General features: G+C 41.0%; 1 protein-coding gene across 3 annotated transcripts in view; it reads left to right on the top strand.

Annotated features, from left to right (window-relative positions):
- The window catches only part of LOC137630572 (synaptic vesicle 2-related protein), a 115,644-nt gene that overhangs the window by 52,527 nt on the left and 50,463 nt on the right, over window positions 1-12,654 (top strand). For all 3 annotated transcript variants that reach the window (XR_011041734.1, XM_068362105.1, XM_068362106.1), the window contains exons 6-7: window positions 9,862-9,925; window positions 12,092-12,217. Coding sequence is in view for 2 of the 3 variants with exons in the window: in XM_068362105.1 (XP_068218206.1) it covers window positions 9,862-9,925; window positions 12,092-12,217 (190 nt within the window). In the remaining variant the exon portion in view is untranslated. The remainder of the gene's footprint in view (window positions 1-9,861; window positions 9,926-12,091; window positions 12,218-12,654) is intronic.

Here is a 12,654-nt window from a genome sequence, read left to right as displayed (position 1 = left end):
GAATATCCAGAAACAGGAGACTGAAAGCATTTGCTGGAAGTATTTTTTATACAAGTATGTCACAATTAAACTAGTTGTAATGACTCTTTTGATATTTCCTTATGAAAGCTTTTGTAATGTTTTTGTTTAATTCAAAACTAGCCTTCATAAAATTTGTTTAAAAAACTTCAGATAAATCCACATTTGTTTGCAGGTCCACTGTAACTGTTACTGCTTGGTCCAGTATTTTTCTTTCTTTGAATTTTTTTTCTTTTATTAAAACTACCCAATCTTCTTGTTTTGTGCATGCTTTGCAATTTTTATTATAAATTGCTGCTAGAAACTGATTATTTTTGCTCTCCAAATCAAGCATTTTTTTTTAATTCTCAAAGGATTTCTTGTCTTGGGATAAGACAGATGTAATTTTGAGTTACGTGACATCCATTAAAGGTTTTATCTAACATTTTACGGTTTATGAACTATTCTTTGAAACCATTATTCAAAAATAATTCTTCGAAAACTACTTGTTCAATTCAGTAATTGTTTGAACCTTATGAATAATTCTGCAAAAACAGTTGTTAGATAGTACTCTAATTATTAGTTGATACTTTGCTGATTTCAGTTATTGTACATGTAGATTGTATTTTGAAAGTCTTTAGATAAAGTGAAGACAGATGCAAAAACAACACGAAAGTCTTTTCATTACTGTATATCAATTCTAACACATCTTCAGAATTAAGTGGTTGTTTTTCAGATGCTTTACCACAAACAATAGCACTGACTTTAGATGTTGAATCTTTAAACGCAGATTTTGAGCGTACTGTACAGTAGTAAGGGCAATTAAAGAAGAAATGCCATTTGGTAATCATTACAGGTAATTATTTTCATTTGTGCCAGTGTGTATATAGAGAAGTATGTGAATTCAGCTTCAAGAAAAGGCATTATTATTATTGATATTAATATCACTTGCTATTCTACACCCTAGTTGGAAAAGCAGGAAGCTATAAGCCCAAGGGTTCCTACAGAGAAAATAGCCTAGCGAGGAAAGGAAATGAATTACGAGCTATGTTTAAGAATAATAATTTTGAAATAAAGCTTTCATATATAAAGTATAGAAATTTCTAAAATAACAAGAGGAAGAGAAATAAAATAGAATAATGTGTCCGAGTGTACCCTCAAGCAAGAGAACTCTACCCCGAGACAGTGGAAGACCATGGTATAGAGGCTATGGCACTACCCAAGACTAGAGAACAATGGTTTGATTTTGGACTGTCCTTCTCTTAGAAGAGCTGTTTACCATAGCTAAAGAGTCTCTTCTACCCTTACAAAGAGGAGAGTAGCCACTGAACTCTATCAGTGCAGCAGTTAACCTTTTGAGTGAGAAGAATTGTTTGGTAATCTCATTGTTGTTAGGTGTATCAGGACACAGGAGAATGTGTATAGAATAGGCCAGACTATTCAGTGTATGTGTAGGCTAAGGAAAATATGAATCGTAACCAGAGAGAGGGATCCAATGTAGTACTGTTTGGCCAGTCAAAGCACCCAATAACTCTCTAGTGGTAGTATCACAATGGGTCGATGGTGCCCTGGCCAACTTACTACCTATAAACACCTATGACACTGATGAAGTTCTCCTTGAAACTTTCAGTACACAAATGGATGAAAATATATATAACCAGTTGAAGCTTTACCCACAGTATAGTCGATTATTATGAAGGTACTTGGATTGGGCAACCTGTTCATAGGAAATTGAGATGTGGTCCAGTTTTTAAAGGGTTCAAGATGATTTACCTAAGGTAAACAACATAATTATTGAAGGAAGGCATGGCAGATTTTTTCAACCAGTCACTAGTTGTTATGCAACTATCTGGACATTTTTAGCAACACTGAAAAGAGAACGAGCGCTGAATGTGATTAATATAGAAAAGTTATTAAGTGGAATCGAGTGTAACATAGGAAAAAGATAAATATCGGAAGTGTGTAGAACAGTTTGAAGTCGCTTACTGATAAAGTCTGAGTATAGGAATGTGATAGATTATTTATGTGTAATTTCATATAATTTTAGCTTGCAAACTTGCAGATATTTTGTTGGTAGAAAATGTTATTTATTGAAGATTTTTATTTTATCAAGTTTTATTCCGCAAATAGTCGTGTACATTTTATGGTTTCCTTTTTTTATATATCCTCTAATACTTTTTTATTCTCATAACATAAACAAAATATAGTGATTACAAAATAAATATTTTTGAACAACTGTTTATAGATATCTTTTTGAAAAATTGTTAATTCAAACAACTATTGCCTTGAACAATTACTTTTCAAACAACTGTTGTTGAACAAATGTTTATGAATAATTGTCAGGATACGATATTTTACTACATTTGTGATAGAGACGTTTTTAAATTTCTTATCAGTTTGTTCTTATGTCCTCATTTGAACTGTTTCATTTTTAGTTTAAGCCTGTTCGTTTATATATGAAAAACAAAATTTTTCAATATTAATCTTACCCGATGATCATGTAGCTGTCAACTCCGTTGCCCGACAGAAATCTACGGGCGGGATACGCCAGCGATCGCTATCCAGGTGGGGGTGTACTCAACAGCGCCATCTGTGAGCAGGTACTCAAGTACTTCTTGTCAACAAGAACTCAATTTTTCCTCTGTCGTGCCGCCGGCAAGACCTACTTGGATACGCTGTTGATTTTGGAGTTATTGTTCACGATTTGGTGATGTATTTGCTCTAAAGTTTAGCCTTCGCTGTTCAGGAAGCTTTATCCTTAGCTTAGCAAGCTTTTGGAATTAATTTGATTCATTGGTTAACGATCTTTGCTTAATTTTGGAATTCCCCCTTGACTACTTCTAAATTCAAGATGTCTGACCAGTCCCAAGTTCCTAAATACAGGCAGTGTAGTGTTAGGACTTGTACTAGGCGTCTTCCGAAGGCCTCTATAGATCCTCACACCGTATGTTCCAATTGTAGGGGTAAATCCTGTCAATTGGAAGATCGATGTGGGGAATGTGCTGGGCTTTCGGAATTCGATTTTAACGAATTCCTTAGATATGCATGTAGGTTAGAGAAGGAGAGAGATAGGAGGAGTTCTTCTCGCTCTATGGATTTTTCCTCTCCCCATGCCCCTCAACCTTTTCCTTCCCCTGTGGTGGTGACTCCCGAACCTGCTACGAGTGCTCAGCCTGCAATGGCTGATATGTTGCGTGCCATTCAGGCTCTCGGTGAGAAGGTGGAGTCGTTGGTTAGTGACCGCAATCAGCTCTTGGCAGATGTCAGAGAGCTGAAAGCGAAGAGTGCAGTGGGAAGTGTTAGTGCTAGTGATGTGCTTAGTGTCAGTGTCAGTGTTGCGCATGAGGGTACATCTGTGCGTGCCAGTCGTCCTCCCAGTCCGGGACCTCTTGCAAGCTCCCAAGCCCAGGGGAGAAGCAATGTCGAAGGACCAAAGGGTTCGGCAGGCCTTGATCGGCGCACGGATGTATCCTCAGTGGTTGCGGACGTATCTGTTAAGGATCGTCCCATCCACATACAGACGAATGAGCCCTTACATTCCTCGTCTGTGGAAGAAGTTTCCAGGAGGAAACGGTGGACCAAGGTCTCACGACGCTCAAACGTAAGGTCCCTTCCGAGCTAGTCCAACGGCCCAGGTGTAGCCACTGGGTCAGTTCGGACTCGCCACAGTCATCTGATGACTGCACACCTCCCAAGAGAGGTAGAGTGGTCCCTCAACAGGCTACTGCTCCGTCTGTTGTTGCTCCAACCACAGTAGACCCTAAGTGGTCGATGCTGCAGACTATGCAGTCTCAGCTTGCGGCATTCATGCAGGAGTATCATGCCGAGAAAGTTAACACCTCTCCTGTTAACCTACAACCCGCAGAGGTTGTGCGCTCAGCAGATACTGCGGCTGCCTGCTCCCACACTCCACCTGTGAGAGCTCCTCCACCGATGCGCAGTCCTCCCTGCCAGACGCATGTTCTTGCTGCACCATCTGCTAACATGCGTGAGCTGCCGCATCAGGAGTTGCCGGGTTCCAGCACTATGCGGCATTCTCCTCAGCCCATGCAGCATGCTCCGCATACCTTACAGCATGCTCCGCATACCATGCAGCATGAGCCGCATACCTTACAGCATGCTCTGCATACCATACCGCATGCTCCTCAGCCCACCGCAGCCCCTCCCACACACCAGCCCTCTGCTTTTGTTGTTGCCAGCTCGCATACCGACCAACAGAGGCATGATGTTGGATCCGCAGGTACGCATGCACCCGTTCTGCCGGATTCAGCCGTTCAGCTTGCTGCTCTGCCTTTGCCACTCACAACTCAACTTTCAGATGATGATGTATCGGATGATGAAGCTGCACATCTGGATGAACCTCACTCTGATACTGAAGGACACAAGTCTTCGCCACCCTCCTTAGACTTTCGCAAAGTCCTTGCCTTGTTCAGGGACTTGTATCCTGAGCATTTTGTGTCTGCAACCCCTCGTTCTCCTCCCTCCGAGTTTGCTCTGGGCATGCAGTCTGCTGCTCCTGCCTTCACCAAGCTTGTTCTCGCCAGATCATCTAGGAGAGCTTTGAGGGTTATGGGGGACTGGTTGCATTCCAAGAAGCAACTGGGAAGGACCTCTTTTGTGTTTCCTCCTCCCAAGCTTGCTTCTAAGTCGAGCGTCTGGTATGCCACGGGAGAGGAACCCGGCTTGGGGGTTCCTGCCTCTGCCCAGGCCGACTTCTCAAGTCTGGTTGACTCTCCCCGCAGGTTGGCTATGAGACGTTCGAAGATCTGCTGGTCCTTTTCCGATTTAGATCATCTGTTGAAGGGAGTCTTTCGTGCCTTCGAGATATTCAACTTCCTCGATTGGTGTTTGGGAGCCTTAAGCAGGAAGACTTCCCCTTCAGATAAGGACTCGGCCATGCTGATCATGTCTAGCATGGACAAGGCAATTCGGGATGGGTCTGGTGAGCTTGCGGCTTCATATGTATCAGGAGTCCTTAAGAAGAGAGAACATCTTTGCTCCTTCTTATCTGCTGGTATCACTCCTTGCCAGAAGTCAGAGTTATTGTTTTCTCCTCTCTCCAAGTGTCTGTTTCCGGAGGAGTTGATTAAGGGGATGGCTGCCTCACTTATCCAGAAGGATACTCATGACCTGATGGCTTCTTCTGCACGTAAGGCTAAAACCTTATCTTCCGTGCCTAGACCCTTCCGCCCTGCAGCAGTTGACACACCTGCTTCTAGGTTCATCCCGCCCTTTCGTGGCAGAACCTCCAGCAGAGGAGGTACCCGTGCAGACAGTCACCGTGGCAAGTCCAAGAAGGGTTCCAAGTCCGCAAAAGGCAAGTTTTGACTGCCTTCCTCTCCAGACAGCAGTAGGAGCCAGACTCAAGACCTTCTGGCAAGCTTGGGAGAGCAGAGGTGCAGACGCTCAGTCTGTGAAGTGGCTAAGGGAGGGATACAGAATTCCGTTCTGCCGCAATCCCCCTCTAGCTACATCTCCCATCAACCTCTCTCCCAACTACAAGGAGAAGGACAAGAGGCTAGCGTTGCAACAAGAGGTGTCGCTCTTGCTACAGAAGGAAGCGGTGGTCATAGTCCGGGATCATCATTCCCCGGGCTTTTACAACCGTCTCTTCCTGGTAGCCAAGAAGACAGGAGGTTGGAGACCGGTGCTGGACGTCAGTGCTCTCAATGCTTTTGTCACCAAGCAGACGTTCACGATGGAGACGACGAAGTCGGTCCTAGCAGCGGTCAGGCAGGAGGACTGGATGGTCTCGTTAGACCTGAAAGACGCATACTTTCACGTCCCCATCCATCCAGACTCCCAACCTTTCCTAAGATTCGTCTTTGGAAAGGTTGTGTACCAGTTCCAAGCCCTGTGCTTTGGCCTAAGCACGGCACCTCTTGTGTTTACCAGACTGATGAGGAATATTGCGAAATTCCTTCACTTGGCAGACATCAGAGCCTCCCTCTATTTAGACGACTGGCTTTTAAGAGCTCCCACAAGTCGTCGCTGTCTGGAGAATCTCAGATGGACTATGGATCTGACCAAGGAACTGGGCCTCCTGGTCAATTTAGAGAAGTCCCAGCTCGTCCCATCCCAGACCATTGTCTACCTGGGTATGGAGATTCAGAGTCGAGCTTTTCGGGCTTTTCCGTCGGCCCCAAGGATCAACCAAGCCCTAGAATGCATCCAGAGCATGCTGAGAAGGAACCGATGCTCAGTCAGGCAGTGGATGAGTCTAACAGGGACACTTTCATCGCTGGCCCTGTTCATAGAGTTAGGGAGACTCCACCTCCGCCCCCTTCAGTATCATCTAGCTGCTCACTGGATAAAGGACATGACGCTAGAGACGGTCTCAGTTCCTGTTTCCGAAGAGATGAGGTCTACTCTAACGTGGTGGAAGAACAGCATTCTTCTCAAGGAAGGTCTACCATTGGCTGTTCAGACCCCCGACCACCGTCTCTTCTCGGACGCATCAGACACGGGCTGGGGTGCGACTTTGGACGGACAGGAATGCTCGGGAACATGGAATCAGGAGCAAAGGACACTTCACATCAATTGCAAGGAGTTGTTGGCGGTTCATCTGGCCTTGATAAACTTCAAGTCCCTCCAGCTAAACAAGGTTGTGGAGGTGAACTCCGACAACACCACAGCCTTGGCTTACATCTCCAAGCAGGGAGGGACTCATTCGAGGAAGTTGTTCGAGATCGCAAGGGACCTACTCATTTGGTCAAAAGATCGAAAGCTCACGCTGGTAACGAGGTTCATTCAGGGCGATATGAATGTCATGGCAGATCGCCTCAGCCGGAAGGGTCAGGTCATCCCCACAGAGTGGACCCTTCACAAGAATGTTTGCAGCAGACTTTGGGCCCTGTGGGGTCAGCCAACCATAGATCTGTTCGCTACCTCGATGACCAAGAGGCTCCCGTTGTATTGTTCTCCGATTCCAGACCCAGCAGCAGTTCACGTGGATGCCTTTCTGCTGGATTGGTCCCATCTCGACCTGTATGCATTCCCGCCGTTCAAGATTGTCAACAGGGTACTTCAGAAGTTCGCCTCTCACAAAGGGACACGGCTGACGTTGGTTGCTCCCCTCTGGCCCGCGAGAGAATGGTTCACAGAGGTACTGCAATGGCTGGTCGACGTTCCCAGGACTCTTCCTCTAAGAGTGGACCTTCTGCGTCAACCTCACGTAAAGAAGGTACACCCAAACCTCCACGCTCTTCGTCTGACTGCCTTCAGACTATCGAAAGACTCTCAAGAGCTAGAGGCTTTTCGAAGGAGGCAGCCAGAGCGATTGCCAGAGCAAGGAGGACATCCACTCTCAGAGTCTATCAGTCTAAATGGGAAGTCTTCCGAAGCTGGTGCAAGGCCAATGCAGTTTCCTCAACCAGTACCACTGTAACCCAGATTGCTGACTTCCTGTTACATCTAAGGAACGTAAGATCCCTATCAGCTCCTACGATCAAGGGTTACAGAAGTATGTTGGCAGCGGTTTTCCGCCACAGAGGCTTGGATCTTTCCACCAACAAAGATCTACAGGACCTCCTTGGTCTTTTGAGACCTCAAAGGAACGTCGGTTGTCCACTCCAGGCTGGAATCTAGACGTGGTCCTAAGGTTCCTTATGTCATCAAGATTTGAACCTCTCCAATCAGCCTCTTTTAAGGACCTCACATTAAAAACTCTTTTCCTCGTGTGCTTAGCAACAGCTAAAAGAGTAAGTGAGATCCACGCCTTCAGCAGGAACATAGGTTTCACATCTGAAACGGCTACATGTTCCTTGCAGCTCGGTTTTTGGCTAAAAACGAGCTTCCTTCACGTCCTTGGCCTAAGTCGTTCGAGATCCCAAGCCTGTCCAACTTGGTGGGGAACGAACTGGAGAGAGTACTTTGCCCAGTTAGAGCTCTTAGGTACTATCTAAGAAGGTCAAAACCTTTACGAGGACAATCAGAAGCCTTATGGTGTGCTATCAAGAAGCCTTCTCTACCAATGTCTAAGAACGCAGTTTCTTACTACATCAGGCTTCTGATTAGAGAAGCACATTCTCATCTGAAGGAAGAAGACCTTGCTTTGCTGAAGGTAAGGACACATGAAGTGAGAGCTGTGGCTACTTCAGTGGCCTTCAAACAGAACCGTTCTCTGCAGAGTGTTATGGATGCAACCTATTGGAGAAGCAAGTCAGTGTTCGCATCATTCTATCTCAAAGATGTCCAGTCTCTTTACGAGAACTGCTACACCCTGGGACCATTCGTAGCAGCGAGTGCAGTAGTAGGTGAGGGCTCAGCCACTACATTCCCATAATCCCATAACCTTTTTAACCTTTCTCTTGAATACTTTTTATTGTTGTTTTTGGGTTGTACGGTCGGCTAAGAAGCCTTCCGCATCCTGGTTGATTTGGCGGGTGGTCAATTCTTTCTTGAGAAGCGCCTAGGTTAGAGGTTGTGATGAGGTCCTTTAGTATGGGTTGCAGCCCTTTATACTTCAGCACCTAAGAGTCGTTCAGCATCCTAAGAGGACCGCTACGCTCAGTAAGGAAGACGTACTTAATAAAGGCAGAGTAATGGTTCAAGTCGACTTCCTTACCAGGTACTTATTTATTTTATGTTTGTTATTTTGAATAACTAATAAAATGAAATACGGGATACTTAGCTTCTTTGTTAACATGTATGCTGGTCTCCACCCACCACCCTGGGTGTGAATCAGCTACATGATCATCGGGTAAGATTAATATTGAAAAATGTTATTTTCATTAGTAAAATAAATTTTTGAATATACTTACCCGATGATCATGAATTAAAGAACCCGCCCTTCCTCCCCATAGAGAACCAGTGGACCGAGGAGAAAATTGAGTTCTTGTTGACAAGAAGTACTTGAGTACCTGCTCACAGATGGCGCTGTTGAGTACACCCCCACCTGGATAGCGATCGCTGGCGTATCCCGACCGTAGATTTCTGTCGGGCAACGGAGTTGACAGCTACATGATCATCGGGTAAGTATATTCAAAAATTTATTTTACTAATGAAAATAACATTTTACTTTAAATATGCCTTTTCACAGTTTAAGCAGGTTAGATCATGTCCAGAATTACATGCGGCCTCATGAACTGAGCTTTGCTAGTGAATAAAATTACCACCTTTCACTTAGACACATGAACTTCACTGTACATTTTGCATCTGTCAAACTCGCAATGGCTGGGAACAGAACTGAGCCTAGTATAGGATTTTGCTGACCTTTGGATATATAAATCTACAGACTTAAAGCATAACATTTAACACATGAAAAAATTTAATTGCTTGAGAGAGAGAGTGAAACATATTCATATGTCCTTGTGATAACTTATAATGATAGCTATAGATGAATTGTATGAAAACTATGATAGTTTATAATATATTGTTGCTGAATTGATATTTATTATGAAGATGCTTTAAAAAAGTTAAGAAGTTATATAAACAATACTCCCTGTTATTCATATGTTTTCATATTTTTGAGAGCAGCAGCTTAAGATAAGATGATCACAACGAATAGAAAAACAAATGATAATCTGTAATACTAAGTTGCTAAATACACCAAAAATTGCTAAAAAAAAAAGAAAAAAAATGCTTTAATGAATCACAATCAACCAACGGTTTTTAAAAATCATTATTTACTTTTAGAATGCAATAATGTGAAACCACCTCCAGTACTGCAGTGATTTCAGAGTTGCTTTGCAAATATCCTCTGCCTGCCAGGTTTCAACAATATAATGGAATTATTTTCTTTTGTGTACCTCTATTAGTGACAATATTTGTGTTGCAGAGTGAGTCCATAACACAGATAAAACTCATAATTTTTGCCTTTGCATGAACTGTTATTTATTTTTGCTTTTGCTGTCTTGCCTACAGTGTAACCTTGTATGCTGAGTTTTTGCCCGCCCAACAGCGTGGGAAATGTGTCGTGTTATTAGATGTGAGTTTGTGTTTTTTCATGGTAGTATGGACTTGTTTCTTTTCGTTGCCATATATTAAGTATATCATTGCTTGAGAATATAGAAACCTTTGCAATTTTTCTTTTTTAACTGTCTAATGTCATTCTTTGTCTTACAATTAGTAAAACCAGAAATGATAGGTAAACTTTTATTGAATTCAGGTATGGCAGTAATATATAAGAACTTCTGTAACCACTGATTCGACTATGCGCTTTTGATCTTTGGATACCATTATAAAAAAAACACATGTTTGTAAATAACTTAACCACAGCTACTGAACTGGAAGCACTGAGCAAACTACTCGAACCAATCACCAATACATCACCTTTCAGTATGGTGGAATGTTGTCTCAAAATCTAAGAGGTTTCTTCCATTCTCCCCTATCTTCTATTTCCTTTTCATTTCTGTTATTCACTCATTTTTATTGTTCATTTTAGTGTAGCTTGCTCCATATATCCTTATTCCCTTACTCCTTCTTGTATTTTCCATGTGTTCTTTTATTCAGTACTGTATTTCCAACTACATCTCTATTAATTTTTTAATGTCAAAGGCTAGAAGGGTTTTTCCCATTCTACCTCTCTAAGTTTTATTTATCTTTTCCTTAATGTCATTTACTGATTATTTCTATGAATCTCCCTAAGTATCCATATTGCATCTTCTCTAGAAGTTGGGTTTAATTGACATTTACCTGTAAAATTTTTAGAAAGTTGAATATTCTCTCATTTTTTTTTGCTTTGATCTAAACAACATATGCAAAAGCAGGGATAATGTCGACTTTGAAACTAAAAACTATATTTCCCGAGGCAACAACATGGACTTTCTACCTCTTATAGTAGAGGGCTCTGCGCCTATGTCAAGGGTGTATACTGTTTGGAGTGAGGGAAATAGGAAAATGTTTTACCTTTAAAAATTTATTGATTAAACCGGCCTTTACAGAAGCATTATCAATATCAAGTGAGTATTGTATAAAATTAAGAAATTTTATCATTACCGTTCTTAATTTTCATAGTTCATTTCACTCTATCTTAATCCTTATACCCTTCCTCCTTCCTTTTGTACTTCCCTTTCTTATTTCTTATCATACTTATTCCCTTTTAGTGTACTGTATTCAGTGTTTCCCACTACATTCTATCTGTATTGATTTGATTTAATGCAGATTTTGTTTAGACAAATTTATTGCATAAGTTTTATATAAAATTCGTTTGCAGTCATTTACTCCAAAAAATTTCATGCTTAAAAGAAATCATTTTCACTTATAGTTGAACATCCCCATAATAGAGTAATAGGAGGGAAAGGGGTGTCTGTTATCGCCGATAGTCCGCTGTATCTGCAATATGCTTCCTGAAGTATAATATCAAGTAAAATCATAACAAATTGGGTACAGGCTTTCTATATATGCCTAATGTCTGGGCTAACATCAATATGGGAAGCTGAATTTAACCTTTTTGTTTTTCAACCCTCGATGACGTAATTAAATAGTGTATATTAAATGAAACTCGTGCAAATGAAGTATAATAATTAAGGAATGTAAATGAAATGAAATTATCAAACAGATTACCTCTAGCATGGACCAAATAAAAACAAAATTAATACAGTGCTGGAAAATACTAGTGAGTAATATGGAACTAGTACAAACTACTACTTGTCCTATTAAAAGCAAATAAAATTGTAAAATTATTTCCTCAAGAATACTATATTTGTAAGTTAAAAAATGTAAATAACATATATATCTGCGTATAAGAGAACCTTTAGATTAGTCAGGGTAAAAAACTAGGGCAAATTATAATGAATTTGTCATATCTGTTGTTTGAGACAATTGCTAAATTACAAAACGATCTGCGTATAGGTTAGGTTTTAGTTATGTTAAAGATTTGATTACAAATTTTATTTTACTGTATCCTTAGAAATCAAAAATAAACAAAATAGTTGATTTTATATAGTATTTGGGAAAAAAATCCTTGGAATTTATATTTCTTAATACAAGTGTAATTCCACAACTATCGGGAGATGATTTCTGCTTGGAACGTAAAATAGCGCCAAAGAAGGTTTTAGGATAAATTGTATTTTATTTTATGCAATCACACTTGTCTATAGATTACATTTTTTGGTTTGTTTTACTTCATGTGTTCATGTTTACCATGTTCCAGTGTTTTTGGGCTGTTGGAGCATGTGCCGAAGTTATCCTGGCATTGTGGGTTATGCCAACAATGGGTTGGACTGGACTTCTTGGACTGTCAACACTCCCATTGATATTTTTTGTTTTAGTGTCACAGGTATGGGTATTTTTTTTTTTCTAAGTTTCAAATTCAACATTAAGAATTTTTTAGTATTAAGTTTGCATGTTGTGAAATTTTGTATAATTATAAGATGGTCAATCCTGGATATAACTTTGATTTTTTTTACTGGTGTTTATGTTGCTATTACACAGTTTATTGAAATATTTTTTTAGTGAGGTTTTATTTAGACAGTATTATCTTCTATTTTCTGACATTGTAAAAGTTTGCCTCTATATAAGATGTATTGAGGCATATGCAAATAATTTTTTGAGTGCCAAATGTTGTTAATAAGATTGAATTCCAAGAATCGTGGAATACTTGAAGTTTTATTTTTGGCTAGATCAAAACTAACATTATAAATTATGATGCCTTACATAGTTCATGCAGACCACAGAAAAAAATCACGTTGTAAAGCATTATGTCATTCACTCTAT

The sequence above is a fragment of the Palaemon carinicauda genome, chromosome 38, assembly GCF_036898095.1.
Source record: "Palaemon carinicauda isolate YSFRI2023 chromosome 38, ASM3689809v2, whole genome shotgun sequence".
In the NCBI taxonomy this organism is placed as follows: domain Eukaryota; kingdom Metazoa; phylum Arthropoda; class Malacostraca; order Decapoda; family Palaemonidae; genus Palaemon; species Palaemon carinicauda.
Note: the sequence above shows the minus strand (reverse complement) of the source record. Positions and strands in the feature narration are given on the sequence as shown.